The sequence below is a fragment of the Coregonus lavaretus genome (assembly GCF_964263955.1).
Source record: "Coregonus lavaretus genome assembly, chromosome: 22".
Lineage (NCBI taxonomy): Eukaryota > Metazoa > Chordata > Actinopteri > Salmoniformes > Salmonidae > Coregonus > Coregonus lavaretus.
The window spans coordinates 4,150,241-4,167,609 of NC_140009.1; the positions used below are offsets into that span (position 1 = coordinate 4,150,241).

At 42.5% G+C, this 17,369-nt stretch overlaps 2 protein-coding genes across 2 annotated transcripts in view; both read left to right on the top strand.

Moving 5' to 3' along the window:
* LOC311149470 (ER membrane protein complex subunit 1-like) overlaps positions 1 to 2,079 on the top strand; it is a gene marked incomplete at its 3' end in the record, with an annotated part of 19,673 nt that extends 17,594 nt beyond the window's left edge. The window contains exons 20-22 of the mRNA XM_084186665.1: positions 1 to 5; positions 428 to 557; positions 1,900 to 2,079. The exon at positions 1 to 5 is cut by the window's left edge and continues 80 nt beyond it. Of these exons, the coding sequence (XP_084042791.1) occupies positions 1 to 5; positions 428 to 557; positions 1,900 to 2,079 (315 nt within the window). The remainder of the gene's footprint in view (positions 6 to 427; positions 558 to 1,899) is intronic.
* Positions 2,080 to 4,392: 2,313 nt separating this feature from the next.
* The window catches only part of LOC311150242 (E3 ubiquitin-protein ligase UBR4-like), a 147,352-nt gene continuing 134,375 nt past the window's right edge, over positions 4,393 to 17,369 (top strand). Inside the window, exons 1-5 of the mRNA XM_084187618.1 lie at positions 4,393 to 4,536; positions 6,022 to 6,119; positions 8,899 to 9,002; positions 14,815 to 14,944; positions 17,172 to 17,311. Coding sequence (XP_084043744.1) covers positions 4,412 to 4,536; positions 6,022 to 6,119; positions 8,899 to 9,002; positions 14,815 to 14,944; positions 17,172 to 17,311 — 597 coding nt within the window. The 5' untranslated portion in view covers positions 4,393 to 4,411. The remainder of the gene's footprint in view (positions 4,537 to 6,021; positions 6,120 to 8,898; positions 9,003 to 14,814; positions 14,945 to 17,171; positions 17,312 to 17,369) is intronic.

Sequence of the window (17,369 nt, forward strand, 5' to 3'; positions counted from 1 at the left end):
AGCCGGTTAGTACCAACAACACATACCCCTGGGTCGTGTTCATCAGGCACCAAAAGGAAGAAAATTGACTGAAGCTGGGAGGGAATACCTGTTCTTGTCCAATAACAAATGCAAATTTTTGTTTTCTGTTGCAAAATGTTTTGCTACATTTACATTTTAGTCATTTAGCAGACGCTCTTATCCAGAGCGACTTACAGTTAGTGAGGGCATACATTTTTTTTCATACTCGTCCCCCGTGGGAAACAAACCCACAACTCTGGCGTTGCAAACGCCATGCTCTACCAACTGAGCTACACGGGACATTGTGTACTAATGAACAGGACCCTGTTGTTTACAACGTTATTTGACCGTTTAGAGAGCAATACTGGTTCCTTGTCACTATATGAAACTCTATGAAAGTAAGAATTGGTTTATCATTTATTTTCAGTGAAGAGAACCTTATACCCTACGCCCCAGAGATGCCCATCCTCACAGAGTGGTTCATCAACTACAATCAGACCGTATCGAGAGTGAAAGGAATCTACACTGCCCCCTCTGGCCTGGAGTCCACATGTCTGGTGAGTCTATGGTCTATTACAGTGGTTCCCAACCTGTTTTGGCTACTGTACCACCAAGTACATTTTGCTCTGCCCAGAGTACTCTTGAAGTACCCCCTCATGTGCATTTGACCAGTAAGCCTATGGTCTCATGAGTCTTCTTAAGTACCCCCTGTGGATCCTAGGTACCCCCTGGGGATAGGTGAAGTACCCCCAGGGATCCTAGTACCCCCTGGGGATAGGCCAAGTACCCCCAGGGATCCTAGTACCCCCTGTGGATAGGCCAAGTACCCCCAGGGATCCTAGTACCCCCTGTGGATAGGCCAAGTACCCCCAGGGATCCTAGTACCCCCTGTGAATAGGCCAAGTACCCCCAGGGATCCTAGTACCCCCTGTGGATAGGCCAAGTACCCCCAGGGATCCTAGTACCCCCTGTGGATAGGCCAAGTACCCCCAGGGATCCTAGTACCCCCTGGGGATAGGCCAATTAACCCCAGGGATCCTAGTACCCCCTGGGGATAGGCCAAGTACCCCCAGGGATCCTAGTACCCCCTGGGGATAGGCCAAGTACCCCCAGGGATCCTAGTACCCCCTGTGGATAGGCCAAGTACCCCCAGGGATCCTAGTACCCCCTGTGGATAGGCCAAGTACCCCCAGGGATCCTAGTACCCCCTGTGGATAGGCCAAGTACCCCCAGGGATCCTAGTACCCCCTGTGGATAGGCCAAGTACCCCCAGGGATCCTAGTACCCCCTGGGGATAGGCCAAGTACCCCCAGGGATCCTAGTACCCCCTGGGGATAGGCCAAGTACCCCCAGGGATCCTAGTACCCCCTGTGGATAGGCCAAGTACCCCCAGGGATCCTAGTACCCCCTGGGGATAGGCCAAGTACCCCCAGGGATCCTAGTACCCCCTGTGGATAGGCCAAGTACCCCCAGGGATCCTAGTACCCCCTGTGGATAGGCCAAGTACCCCCAGGGATCCTAGTACCCCCTGTGGATAGGCCAAGTACCCCCAGGGATCCTAGTACCCCCTGTGGATAGGCCAAGTACCCCCAGGGATCCTAGTACCCCCAGGGATCCTAGTACCCCCAGGGATCCTAGTACCCCCAGGGATCCTAGTACCCCCAGGGATCCTAGTACCCCCAGGGATCCTAGTACCCCCAGGGATCCTAGTACTCCTGGTTGGGAAACACTGGTCTATTACACTTTATTATCTTCAATGTATCAAGTCTGGACTTCCTTCTGCACTTCCAAGGCCATGGTACACTGACAATGCAGAGCCAATGTAGATGAAATGAAGATGCAACTATAATGTAGGTAAAATACTAAATATTTAACACGGAAATGTATGTTTTGTTACAGGTGGTTGCGTACGGTCTTGACATCTACCAAACCAGAGTGTACCCCTCCAAGCAGTTTGACGTGCTGAAAGATGACTATGATTACGTCCTGATCAGCAGTGTTCTGTTCGCACTGTTCTTCGCCACCATGATTAGTAAACGCCTGGCACAGGTCAAACTGCTCAACCGGGCCTGGCGGTAAAGAGTGAACTTCTGACCTTTGAACTCTGACCTCCCCATTGCTGTTTGGGGGGGGGGGGGGGGCGTCATGTTTCTTTTTCAAGGAAGAGGTTCATTTCGATTGCGAGATTTTCCTCAAATGTTGTGTTTGTTTAATTTATTTGGTAACACTTTACATTGAGGTAGCCTTTAAGGGGAGTTACAGTGCCTTCAGAAAGTATTCATACCCCTTGACTTATTCCACATTTTGTTGTTACAGCATGAATTCAAAATGGACTAGGTTTTTTTTCCCTCACCCAGCTACACACAAAACCCCATAATGAAAGTGAAAACATGTTTTTAGAAATGTTTGCACATTTATTGAAAATGAAATACAGATCTCATTTACATAGGTATTCACACCCCTGAGTCAATACTTTGTGGAAGCACCTTTGGCGGAGATTACAGCTTTGAGTCGTCTTGGGTATGTCTGTATCAGCTTTGCACAACTGGATTTGGGGATTTTCTTCCTTGCAGATTTTCTCAAGCTCTGTTAAGTTAGATGGGGAGCAGCGGTGAACAGCAATCTTCACGTCTTTCCACAGATTTTCAATGGGATTCAGTCTAAGGTCGTTTGCACTCTGAAGCAGGTTCACATCAAGGATTTGCCTGTATTTGGCTCCATTCATTGTTCCCTCTATCCTTACCAGTCTCCCAGTCCCTACTGCTGAAAAGCATCCCCATAGCATGATGCTGCCACCACCATGCTTCACGGTAGGGATGGTGTTAGATGAGCGATGAGCTGTGCCTTCAGGCCAAAGAGTTACATTTTTGTCTCATCAGACCACAATCTTTTTACATATGCTCTTTCACATGCCTTTTTGCAAACTCCAGGTGTTCTGTCATGTGCCTTTTTCTCAGGAGTGGCTTCCGTCTGGCCACTCTCCTATAAAGCCCAGATTAGTGAAGTGCTGTAGAGACTGTTGTCCTTCTGGCAGGTTCTCTCGGCTTATTATTATTATTATTATTATATAGACAGGTGTGTTTCTTTCTAAATCATGTCAAAACAATTTAATTGGACCCTGGTGGACTCCAATCATGTTGTAATGACATCTCAAGGATGATCAAAGGAAATTGGATGCACCTGAGCTCAATTTGGAGTGTCATAGCAAAGGGGTGTGAATACTTATGTAAATTAGATTTCTGTATTTAATTTTCAAGAAATTTGCAAGAAATTCTTAACATGTTTTCACTGTCATGTGTTTAATCAATTTCGAATTCAGGCTGTAACAAAACAAAATGTAGAATTAGTCAAGGGGTATGAACTTTCTGAAGGCACTGTATTTCATTGCTATTAACAAATAATTAACTGTCTATAAACCACTTCTAAACCCTTTATAACATCCCTTAAAGGATAGCAATATAAAGTGCTTTTCATGCAATGAAATGTTATTTTACCACACCGAAAGAGCAGTCAGTGGTTACTTGGTGCATCTCAGAGCAAGTGTTCTTATACTGAAACATTGTTTAGCTCTGAAATATTACTAAAACGTTTTAAGATTAGGCCTGGTCTAAGATTACTTAAATGTGGTACAGATTTTGAGGGGATTTTGATTACTTTTGTTAATTTGGTTTTAAATGTTTTCCATAGATCTTTTTTTATGTGTGCCAAAGGGAATGTTCACCGTGCTTGTGGCACAGATACTTGAAGACCAGCCCTATGACAGATAATGAACTAGGGTGGGTGGTGTGGGTGTACTGAGGGGTTCGTTTTTTGGGTCATCTGCCTCTGAGGCCAGCAGTGTTGGTCTTTTTTAAGTCTTTCTTTGATGCACTGGAAGTTTTGTGTCCACATGATTACTCTTAACTAATATTTTCCCCCCATGGCTTTTTGTGTGTAAATTATAGTTTGAATGATATATTTATGTCTTAAAAACATGGTTTAGTAAGGCGCTCCAGAGTATTCATTTTTCCTTTTTGGGGTGAATGGACAACTCTGCTCGTGCAACACATTTTCACAAAAACGCCAATGCTCTCAATAAAATGATTACTATTTCTGAAAGTATTTCTTCAATTTTTTTCTCTTTACAAAGTAGGCTTACAAGTGATGTTTGGTTGTGCTATAAAGAAATAATAGCAATTCTTTCACTGTCTTTATTTTCTATACTTCTCTCTATACTTTCTACATCTATCTACGAAATGACCGTACTAATTTATTGTAGTAGTTTATTATAGCCCTTTATTACAGCGCTTCTTTGATTTATAATATCTATGTCGACACTTCCTGTTATTTTGAATCGGGTGATTAACCTAATTTCCTTTGAAGGGAGGTTGTTGGAAAAGTATCGCTCGCTTGTCTAGTACGGAATCTCAAGATGGCGTCGAGTGGAGGAGATGGGGAACCGAAATGGACTGCTGCTGTGCCGCCGCTTTTATCAGCTTCGTACACAGCCTTTGAAACGAAAGAGCTACCTCAGCTTATAGGATCCATAATAAATAGGTAAAAATCGTCCCTGTCTGCGAAATGCAGCGCGCTGTTGACGAGAAAGAGCTGAATATAACAGCTAGCTAGCATGCTAACTTCGCTAGCTTTTTCACTCAGCTGATTTGCATAGTGCTTCGCGTTAGTGTAGCTTGCTAGCTAGCTAGGGTAATATGTCCAGTAGGAATCTGCTTCATCATCAGGTCGAAAAGGGTGTGTAGCGTTACGTGCCAGCTAGCTAAAACAGATCCCTGCCATTGTATACTGCAGTTTACGTTGAATTAAACATTGCTGTAAAACCATAAATGAATTCGGAAGAGTTTTGTCGTATTTGCATGACAATAAACCAGCCAGATTCCAAGCCAATCATTGTAGCTTAGCGAGCACTGTAATGTTAGCTAACGTTACGTTGCTTAGTTGAGGCTTTTGCTAACCACAGCTGACGAACTAGCAACATTTTTAGTATCGCAAGAATCGAAAACGAAAGCTTAGCCTGTGTCATTATTGTTTTTGAACGGAATAGATAGATATGTCAACATCACGAGTTGACACAGCTGTTGATGTAATCGTTTCAAATGTCATTTGATGTGGGCTAACTACAACATTTCTTGACTTTGCACTCCCTGATCCGTTCTGAGTTAGGTAGTTAACGTTAGCCCAAAGGACTGTCAACAGCGAGCTACAATCTGGGATATTTCTTACAGTTCAATGGTCACTTCAGTCGTTGATACACCCATTGATTCTTGAAGCTTATCAATTAACGTTCTACTGTTAAATGCCTTATGTGTCAAGTCTAATGAGCTTAGTGCAACTATCAAACCTTATCATGAAGTATAGCTAGCTAATAGTACAACATTTTTGTGTTGTCATTTGAGTACACTGAACTGTATAGCTTCAAAGTTTGTAGAACATTTGTTATCGTGTCATTGTCTTGAACTGTCTGTCAGTCCTAGCATCCAGAGCTGCATCTATGAATTTGAGAGGTTTGATTTCTCCATCCCCATCCATCAACTGAAATGGCAGAACTGCCATTGCACACACATTTGATCTATCCCAACACTAGCACACCTGATTTGACTACTAGTTAACTAACCATCAAGCCCTTGATTAGTCAAGTCAGGTGTTGTGGTTTTTGGGATAGATCAAATATGTGCAACAGCAGCTCAGGGAGGGGGCTGGAGAAACCACTCAGATTCATAGATGCATCTCTGGATGCAATAACTGACAGTCTATTGAATTTCTGACATTATAATTTGAAGCTATAAAATCATTGTAGTCAAATGACAACAAAACATACAACCAAATATGTGAAACTGATGGAGCTGGTGTTCCAGAAGACTCTAAACCACAGCATTCACTTGTCAGATTTTTTTTTTTTTTTTACAAAATCTTCTCAACAGCAACACAGTACTATTCTTGACTGTGAGTTGAACTGTACTTTTGTAATGCATTTGTTGTGTATTTTGCAATGACCCTCCCTCCTCATTTTCCATGTCATTGCAGTGAATCTGAGATCCTGCACCATGATAAACAGTATGAGCCATTCTACTCCTCCTTCGTGGCCCTCTCTGCACATTACATCACCACAGTCTGTGGACAAAGTAGGTTCAACTACCCATTAACTATCCAATAACTAATTTAACTACTTTGTTTATACCTACCATTTCAACTACTTTAGCGACCACTCCTTCGTAAATGTGTTTTGTGAGAAGAGACTAGTCTCTCTAGACCAGTGGTCACCAAACAGTCGACTGGTCGATCTCCAAGGCATTCCTAGTCGATAACCGAATATTTCTATAAAAAACCCAACGATTAAAGCCTTGCGTTACTATTTTTTTTAAAATTTGTTTTGCGCTGTTAGGTGCACTTGATTCAGCAGCCCTAGCGCTTGGAAGGGCAGTGTTTCCCATTTTGAACCATTTAAGTGCACTTATATACATTTTCCAGTACACGACACTCTGACGTCATGGCGACAGTATGAAAGCCATCTCCATCTGCGCCCATTCAACATTGCCTAGATTTACGTTTTTATTACTTCTAAACAAAATAACTTTTTTTGGGGGGTTCTCATACGCTTACAATAATGTTTTGATTCTTGCTTGAACAGTCGCTAAGATTATATTTGGTTGTGATCTTTGCTAAATAACTTTTGGATGCAGCAGTTGTTAGCTAGAATGCTAATGCTCATTGATATAGGCTGTAACAAAAGCTAGCCAAAGAGCCATTTTACTGGTTGAAGTTGAAGTGTTTTTTTAAGTACAATGCAGTTGATTTGTGATGATGACACAAACGTGATATTAAGCAGGACATTCATACGAGCCTTAAAATCCAATTATAATCCTAAAGTAGTGTGAAATGCACTCATAAGCAACATGTAAATTGAGGCTTTTTTTTGCTGCCGTTCTATAAAAACTCCCCCCTTTGTTCTGACACCAACTTGCGCGCATTGCCCTCGTGCAGCTATGTTTTCAAACACAGAAAGCGGTCTATAGGCCTACTGCTGGCCAATCAGATAGCTCAGATCACAGTGTCTGCACAGTTTCCTTCAGCCATAGACTGTAAAAAGAAGCCTCGAACACACAGCAAAGTTGATACTGTGAGATAAAAATAAATCAACCATGACTAGAGAGAGACTCAACGAATACAGCAAAGAGCTGCTGTTTTTATGAGTAAGTTCATGTTTAAGTTGTTACTCAGCACTGTCAACACTTTGTTCAACCCTTTTATAAGCCATAAAATGCGCGTTCGCCCCTACTTCCACTCGCGCTACAACCAGCACTGCAGCTGCAGTGAATAGTATAGCAGTGTTCTGATAAGCTTGAGTTGTTATTATCTGCTTAGGTTTTTTAATATCGAGTAATATTTCACTTTCTCTGGTCATAGGAGTAACAACATGAATTCATGCATGAGGCAGAAATAATGCAGTGCGACTTGAGTTTCACCATCAGCTGGAAGAGCGTCCCCCTTTTCTCAGCGGAGGGAGGGAGGGAGGGAGAGAGAGAGAGCGGAGGGACTGAGAGTCGGGTGAGAGGCAGCCTCACCGCTACTCCCTCGCTCCCCTTCAGACTGACCATCAGATCCAGTAAAAAAAAAATATATATATATATTATTCGCACTTAGCTGTGCCTCACAAGTAATACAACAAAGTATCTATTACCATTGTGATTATATACCAATTAAAAAATATATATAATTTCAATATGGTCTGAGAAGAACAACATTGGCAGGACAATTCAAGCATAGCCAATATGCAGTGATAATGTATTGGACCTATAGCCTACTGCACAAACCTCATTGCTGCAGAACTGTTTTTAATTGGTTAATGTTGCACAGGCTTACGAATTTTAAGTGACATAAAAAAAAAAAGCTCAGCGGTAGATCTCTGCTTGCATTTTTGACTCCAAGTGATCTTGACTCAGAAAATGTTGTTGACCACCGCTCTGGACAGATGGGTTCCGGTATTGTACCAATGCTCCAGCTTACACGTCTGTAGAAGTTCTGGCGTCACTTGGGACAGAGCGGGCGAGTCGGAAATGGGAAGCGCGTCAACGGTGACGTCACTGCCGTATCTGCTTGTTGCCCTAGCTAAACATTAGCACAATTCCTGACGCATTTTTTAAGCTCCGCCTACACACATTTGTGATTCGTTGTGAGAGTTGTCTGTCTGAAGATCCCCCGGAACAACTTTCGTTTCCCCTTTCGAAATGTCAGCGAGAAGCTGACATCCTCCCCAGACCTTGTGCCATTGCCTACCTTATGTTGCTCCAAGGTCTGAGATATCTACGGCTACAGGTGTTTTCACACGTAGTTATGAGTTATAGTTCGAATCAGAGTTCATTGTATTACGTTGTGTTTTTGTTGGTCCGGTTGGTTTCACATTGCCAAATGTCAAACAAAAATTCCTACGCATAACCACGTGTCCACTGTCCATGTGAGTCATTTTGTTTATTGGACAAAAATGCTCACGTTAAATCCATCTATGATTTTATCATGAAGCATATTACTTTCGCTTTGGTCTTCCAACGACATGCGGGAGGACAGTTGGTGTGATAGTCCCCTAAGAAGAAACTGTGACCGTACCGGTGTGTTCTGCTTTCCACTCTTAACTTGCAGGCGTTTAGTCATTTGATAGAAACATGCTTACAGTATTTCTACCTTACAATTGGTGCACTATATTCATGTTGTCTGTGCTGCTGTTTATTTTACTGAAGCCCAGTTACAGTAGCTTGTGCTGTCTGTGTTCCGCATGGCCTTGAAGTATATCAATATACAACTTGTATAAAAATATGAAGATTGCAGTGTTGTGTACCTGTTATTAACAAGGCTGTTCCTATCCAATCTAATCCGTCATCTTCTGCCTCTGTTCTCCCCCACCTCTAGTCCCCAGAAACCAGTTGCTGTCCGTAGCAACAGCCTGTAAAGTATTGATTGAATTCTCACTGCTGCGGCTGGAGAACCCTGACGAAGCATGCGCCGTCTCACAGGTGAGAGAAGTGCTTAGACCAGGGCTCACCAACCCTGTTCCTGGATAGATACCGTCCAGTAGGTTTTCACTCCAACCCTGTTCCTGGATAGAAACCGTCCAGTAGGTTTTCACTCCAACCCTGTTCCTGGATAGATACCGTCCAGTAGGTTTCCACTCCAACCCTGTTCCTGGAGAGATAGCGTCCAGTAGGTTTCCACTCCAACCCTGTTCCTGGAGAGATACCGTCCAGTAGGTTTTCACTCCAACCCTGTTCCTGGATAGATACCGTCCAGTAGGTTTCCACTCCAACCCTGTTCCTGGAGAGATACCGTCCAGTAGGTTTTCACTCCAACCCTGTTCCTGGATAGATACCGTCCAGTAGGTTTCCACTCCAACCCTGTTCCTGGAGAGATAGCGTCCAGTAGGTTTCCACTCCAACCCTGTTCCTGGAGAGATAGCGTCCAGTAGGTTTCCACTCCAACCCTGTTCCTGGAGAGATAGCGTCCAGTAGGTTTCCACTCCAACCCTGTTCCTGCAGAGATAGCGTCCAGTAGGTTTCCACTCCAACCCTGTTCCTGTTCCACTCCAACCCTGTTAATTAGCTGTTTTTGAAAAGCTGAATCAGGTTAGTTACAACTGGGGTTGGAGCGAAAACCTACAGGAGTGTAGCTCTCCAGGAAAACAGGGTTGGCGAGTCCTGGCTAATACCCATCCTCTCTGTCCTGTCTTTCCAACTGCTGTAGTCATTCTCATGCCAGAGTTGGCATCGCCAGCACAAACAGATCTGGGACCAGGCTATCCACCCTCCGCTGTGTTTATCTAAACCTACTTTGCGGTGTAATGTGTCCAGTCTGTTATCCCACAGGCAGACAGCAGCGATGGGATATTTCTTGATTATTCATAGATAGATCTCTCCATCCTAATTGTAACTCAACTATTCCCTTGCCCAAATCCTGATATTCTATGTTGTCCTGGTCACGTCCCTGAGAAAGACTGTCCTCTCAAAATTTAATCTAATTGTATTTGTTACATACACAGTTTAGAGCAGGGATGAACGGTGCAGGGAAATGATGATGTGCTAGCTCTCTCAACAACGCAGTACATTAATCAATAACAACGAAAAGAGACGAGTCCAAAATAACAAGTAGTAGAAGTAATGAGGTAGTATGTATAGTAGTAATGGACTGTATTACGTAGTAGTAGTAATGGACTGTATTACGTAGTAGTAGTAATGGACTGTATTACGTAGTAGTAGTAATGGACTGTATTACATAGTAGTAGTAATAATAGTAATGGACTGTATTACGTAGTAGTAGTAGTAATGGACTGTATGACGTAGTAGTAGTAGTAATGGACTGTATTACGTAGTAGTAGTAGTAGTAGTAATGGACTGTATTACGTAGTAGTAGTAGTAGTAGTAATGGACTGTATTACGTAGTAGTAGTAGTAGTAGTAGTAATGGACTGTATTACGTAGTAGTAGTAGTAGTAGTAGTAATGGACTGTATTACGTAGTAGTAGTAGTAGTAGTAATGGACTGTATTACGTAGTAGTAGTAGTAGTAATGGACTGTATTACGTAGTAGTAGTAGTAGTAATGGACTGTATTACGTAGTAGTAGTAATGGACTGTATTACGTAGTAGTAGTAGTAATGGACTGTATTACGTAGTAGTAGTAGTAATGGACTGTATTACGTAGTAGTAGTAGTAATGGACTGTATTACGTAGTAGTGGACTGTATTACGTAGTAATGGACTGTATTACGTAGTAGTAGTAATGGACTGTATTACGTAGTAGTAGTAGTAATGGACTGTATTACGTAGTAGTAGTAGTAATGGACTGTATTACGTAGTAGTAGTAGTAATGGACTGTATTACGTAGTAGTGGACTGTATTACGTAGTAATGGACTGTATTACGTAATAATGGACTGTATTACGTAGTAATGGAATGTATTACGTAATAATGGACTGTATTACGTAGTAGTAGTAGTAATGGACTGTATTACGTAGTAGTAGTAATGGACTGTATTACGTAGTAGTAGTAATGGACTGTGTTACGTAGTAGTAGTAATGGACTGTATTACGTAGTAGTAGTAATGGACTGTATTACGTAGTAGTAGTAGTAATGGACTGTATTACATAGTAGTAGTAATGGACTGTATTACGTAGTAGTAGTAGTAATGGACTGTATTACATAGTAGTAGTAGTAATGGACTGTATTACGTAGTAGTAGTAATGGACTGTATTACGTAGTAATGGACTGTATTACGTAGTAGTAGTAGTGGACTGTATTACGTAGTAGTGGACTGTATTACGTAGTAGTAGTAATGGACTGTATTACGTAGTAGTAGTAATGGACTGTATTACGTAGTAGTAGTAATGGACTGTATTACGTAGTAATGGACTGTATTACGTAGTAGTAGTAGTGGACTGTATTACGTAGTAGTGGACTGTATTACGTAGTAGTAGTAATGGACTGTATTACGTAGTAGTGGACTGTATTACGTAGTAGTGGACTGTATTACGTAGTAGTGGACTGTATTACGTAGTAATGGACTGTATTACGTAGTAGTGGACTGTATTACGTAGTAGTGGACTGTATTACGTAGTAATGGACTGTATTACGTAGTAGTAGTAATGGACTGTATTACGTAGTAGTAGTAATGGACTGTATTACGTAGTAATGGACTGTATTACGTAGTAATGGACTGTATTACGTAGTAGTAGTAATGGACTGTATTACGTAGTAGTAGTAGTAGTAATGGACTGTATTATGTAGTAGTGGACTGTATTACGTAGTAGTAGTAGTAGTAATGGACTGTATTATGTAGTAGTGGACTGTATTATGTAGTAGTGGACTGTATTACGTAGTAGTGGACTGTATTACGTAGTAGTGGACTGTATTACGTAGTAGTGGACTGTATTACGTAGTAATGGACTGTATTACGTAGTAGTAGTAGTAGTAATGGACTGTATTACGTAGTAGTAGTAGTACTGGACTGTATTACGTAGTAGTAATGGACTGTATTACGTAGTAGTAGTAGTAATGGACTGTATTACGTAGTAGTAGTAGTAATGGACTGTATTACGTAGTAGTAGTAGTAGTAATGGACTGTATTACGTAGTAATGGACTGTATTATGTAGTAATGGACTGTATTACGTAGTAGTAGTAATGGACTGTATTACGTAGTAGAAGTAGTAATGGACTGTATTACGTAGTAGTAGTAGTAGTAATGGACTGTATTACGTAGTAGTAGTAGTAGTAATGGACTGTATTACGTAGTAGTAGTAATGGACTGTATTACGTAGTAGTAGTAGTAATGGACTGTATTACGTAGTAGTAATGGACTGTATTACGTAGTAGTAGTAGTAATGGACTGTATTACGTAGTAGTAGTAATGGACTGTATTACGTAGTAGTAGTAGTAGTAGTAGTAATGGACTGTATTACGTAGTAGTAGTAGTAATGGACTGTATTACGTAGTAGTAGTAGTAATGGACTGTATTGCGTAGTAGTAGTAGTAGTAATGGACTGTATTGCGTAGTAGTAATGGACTGTATTACGTAGTAGTAGTAATGGACTGTATTACGTAGTAGTAGTAGTAGTAATGGACTGTATTACGTAGTAGTGGACTGTATTACGTAGTAGTAGTAATGGACTGTATTACGTAGTAGTAGTAGTAGTAATGGACTGTATTACGTAGTAGTAGTAGTAGTAGTAATGGACTGTATTACGTAGTAGTAGTAATGGACTGTATTACGTAGTAGTAGTAGTAATGGACTGTATTACGTAGTAGTAGTAGTAGTAGTAATGGACTGTATTACGTAGTAGTAGTAGTAATGGACTGTATTACGTAGTAGTAGTAGTAGTAGTAATGGACTGTATTACGTAGTAGTAGTAGTAGTAGTAGTAGTAGTAGTAGTAATGGACTGTATTACGTAGTAGTGGACTGTATTACGTAGTAGTAGTAATGGACTGTATTACGTAGTAGTAGTAGTAGTAATGGACTGTATTACGTAGTAGTAGTAATGGACTGTATTACGTAGTAGTAGTAATGGACTGTATTACGTAGTAGTAGTAATGGACTGTATGACGTAGTAGTAGTAGTAGTAATGGACTGTATTACGTAGTAGTAGTAGTAATGGACTGTATTACGTAGTAGTAGTAGTAATGGACTGTATTACGTAGTAGTAGTAGTAGTAGTAATGGACTGTTACGTAGTAGTAGTAGTAATGGACTGTATTACGTAGTAGTAGTAGTAGTAATGGACTGTATTACGTAGTAGTAGAAGTAGTAATGGACTGTATTACGTAGTAGTAGTAATGGACTGTATTACGTAGTAGTAGTAATGGACTGTATTACGTAGTAGTAGTAGTAATGGACTGTATTACGTAGTAATGGACTGTATTACGTAGTAGTAGTAGTAATGGACTGTATTACGTAGTAGTGGACTGTATTACGTAGTAATGGACTGTATTACGTAGTAATGGACTGTATTACGTAGTAGTAGTAATGGACTGTATTACGTAGTAGTAGTAATGGACTGTATTACGTAGTAGTAGTAGTAATGGACTGTATTACGTAGTAGTAGTAGTAATGGACTGTATTACGTAGTAGTAGTAGTAATGGACTGTATTACGTAGTAGTAGTAGTAATGGACTGTATTACGTAGTAGTAGTAGTAGTAATGGACTGTATTACGTAGTAGTAGTAGTAATGGACTGTATTACGTAGTAGTAGTAGTAGTAGTAATGGACTGTATTACGTAGTAGTAGTAGTAGTAGTAATGGACTGTATTACGTAGTAGTAGTAGTAGTAATGGACTGTATTACGTAGTAGTAGTAGTAGTAATGGACTGTATTACGTAGTAGTAGTAGTAGTAATGGACTGTATTACGTAGTAGTAGTAGTAGTAATGGACTGTATTACGTAGTAGTAGTAATGGACTGTATTACGTAGTAGTAGTAATGGACTGTATTACGTAGTAGTAGTAGTAATGGACTGTATTACGTAGTAGTAGTAATGGATTGTATTACGTAGTAATGGACTGTATTACGTAGTAGTAGTAGTAATGGACTGTATTACGTAGTAGTAGTAGTAGTAGTAATGGACTGTATTACGTAGTAGTAGTAGTAGTAGTAATGGACTGTATTACGTAGTAGTAGTAGTAGTAGTAGTAATGGACTGTATTACGTAGTAGTAGTAGTAGTAGTAGTAATGGACTGTATTACGTAGTAGTAGTAGTAATGGACTGTATTACGTAGTAGTAGTAATGGATTGTATTACGTAGTAATGGACTGTATTACGTAGTAGTAGTAGTAATGGACTGTATTACGTAGTAGTGGACTGTATTACGTAGTAGTAGTAATAATGGACTGTGTTACGTAGTAGTAGTAGTAGTAATAATAATAATGGACTGTATTAAGTAGTAGTAATAGTAATGGACTACACTGTATTTACAAATATAGAGTAGGCAGTGACTCAGTCACGCAGTGGAATAAATAGCATATAATAGAACTCATCCCCCTCTTCTCCTCTCCTCTTCTCAACCCTCTTCTCCTCTCCTCTTCTCAACCCTCTTCTCCTCTCCTCTTCTCAACCCTCCTCTTCTCAACCCTCTTCTCCTCCCCCTCTTTTCAACCCTCTTCTTCTCAACCCTCTTCTCAACCCTCTTCTCCTCCCCCTCTTCTCAACCCTCTTCTCCTCCCCCTCTTCTCAACCCTCTTCTCCTCCCCCTCTTCTCAACCCTCTTCTCCTCCCCCTCTCCTCAACCCTCTTCTCCTCCCCCTCTCCTCAACCCTCTTCTCCTCTCCTCCTCTCCTCCCTCTCTCCAGAAACACCTGATCCTGTTGATAAAGGGGCTGTGTACCGGCTGCAGCCGCCTGGACAGAACAGAGATAATCACTTTCACAGCCATGATGAAGTCAGCCAAGCTGCCACAGACAGTTAAGACACTGTCTGACGGTGAGTCCTCGTCTTACGTCTCACCAGGCTTGGGGTCAATTCCTGTCAATTCAGGAAGTAGACTGAGAGGCTCCTCAGGGGAGGAAGGGGAAGATCATCCTCAGTGAATTTCATAAAAATGAAAATAGTGAAACATTAAAGTTATCTGGGTGAATGGAATATGAATGACAGTCATCCAATACGCTGTAATAGAAATAAAGCCATGAAAAAATATTGTCCTCCCTCATCTTAAAACGGCACCGACCGCCTCAACAGGGTTAGGGCCAGACAGCTATGGTGCTAGTCTACTCAACAGGGTTAGGGCCAGACAGCTATGGTGCTAGTCTACTCAACAGGGTTAGGGCCAGACAGCTATGGTGCTAGTCTACTCAACAGGGTTAGGGCCAGACAGCTATGGTGCTAGTCTACTCAACAGGGTTAGGGCCAGACAGCTATGGTGCTAGTCTACTCAACAGGGTTAGGGCCAGACAGCTATGGTGCTAGTCTACTCAACAGGGTTAGGGCCAGACAGCTATGGCGCTAGTCTACTCAATAGGGCCAGACAGCTATGGTGCTAGTCTACTCAACAGGGTTAGGGTCAGACAGCTATGGTGCTAGTCTACTCAACAGGGTTAGGGTTAGACAGCTATGGTGCTAGTCTACTCAACAGGGTTAGGGTTAGACAGCTATGGCGCTAGTCTACTCAACAGGGTTAGGGTTAGACAGCTATGGCGCTAGTCTACTCAACAGGGTTAGGGTTAGACAGCTATGGTGCTAGTCTACTCAACAGGGTTAGGGTTAGACAGCTATGGTGCTAGTCTACTCAACAGGGCTAAGGCCAGACAGCTATGGTGCTAGTCTACTCAACAGGGTTAGGGCCAGACAGCTATGGTGCTAGTCTACTCAACAGGGTTAGGGTTAGACAGCTATGGTGCTAGTCTACTCAACAGGGTTAGGGTTAGACAGCTATGGTGCTAGTCTACTCAACAGGGTTAGGGTTAGACAGCTATGGTGCTAGTCTACTCAACAGGGTTAGGGTTAGACAGCTATGGTGCTAGTCTACTCAACAGGGTTAGGGTTAGACAGCTATGGTGCTAGTCTACTCAACAGGGTTAGGGTTAGACAGCTATGGTGCTAGTCTACTCAACAGGGTTAGGGCCAGACAGCTATGGCGCTAGTCTACTCAACAGGGTTAGGGCCAGACAGCTATGGCGCTAGTCTACTCAACAGGGCTAGGGCCAGACAGCTATGGTGCTAGTCTACTCAACAGGGTTAGGGCCAGACAGCTATGGTGCTAGTCTACTCAACAGGGTTAGGGCCAGACAGCTATGGTGCTAGTCTACTCAACAGGGCTAGGGCCAGACAGCTATGGTGCTAGTCTACTCAACAGGGTTAGGGTTAGACAGCTATGGTGCTAGTCTACTCAACAGGGTTAGGGCCAGACAGCTATGGTGCTAGTCTACTCAACAGGGTTAGGGCCAGACAGCTATGGTGCTAGTCTACTCAACAGGGTTAGGGTTAGACAGCTATGGTGCTAGTCTACTCAACAGGGTTAGGGCGAGACAGCTATGGTGCTAGTCTACTCAACAGGGTTAGGGCCAGACAGCTATGGTGCTAGTCTACTCAACAGGGTTAGGGCCAGACAGCTATGGTGCTAGTCTACTCAACAGGGTTAGGGTTAGACAGCTATGGTGCTAGTCTACTCAACAGGGCTAGGGCCAGACAGCTATGGTGCTAGTCTACTCAACAGGGTTAGGGTTAGACAGCTATGGTGCTAGTCTACTCAACAGGGTTAGGGCCAGACAGCTATGGTGCTAGTCTACTCAACAGGGTTAGGGTTAGACAGCTATGGTGCTAGTCTACTCAACAGGGTTAGGGCCAGACAGCTATGGTGCTAGTCTACTCAACAGGGTTAGGGTTAGACAGCTATGGTGCTAGTCTACTCAACAGGGCTAGGGCCAGACAGCTATGGTGCTAGTATACTCAACAGGGTTAGGGCCAGACAGCTATGGTGCTAGTCTACTCAACAGGGTTAGGGTTAGACAGCTATGGTGCTAGTCTACTCAACAGGGTTAGGGCCAGACAGCTATGGTGCTAGTCTACTCAACAGGGTTAGGGCCAGACAGCTATGGTGCTAGTCTACTCAACAGGGTTAGGGCCAGACAGCTATGGTGCTAGTCTACTCAACAGGGTTAGGGTTAGACAGATGTCTGACCATGTCTTACTGTCCTGTGTCTCACCCTCCCAGTGGAGGAGCAGAAGGAGGTGCCCTCTCCAGTCAACCCTGAACTGCGACACAAGGAAGTGCGGATGAACTTCTTCAATCAACTGACCTCTGTGTTCAACCCTGACCTCACCATGCTGGCCTCCCCCTCAGGACACACACAGGTAGAAAACCTCCCTGAAACATTTCCCCGCCTTTTGAGTTAAAGCCAATCATGGCCAC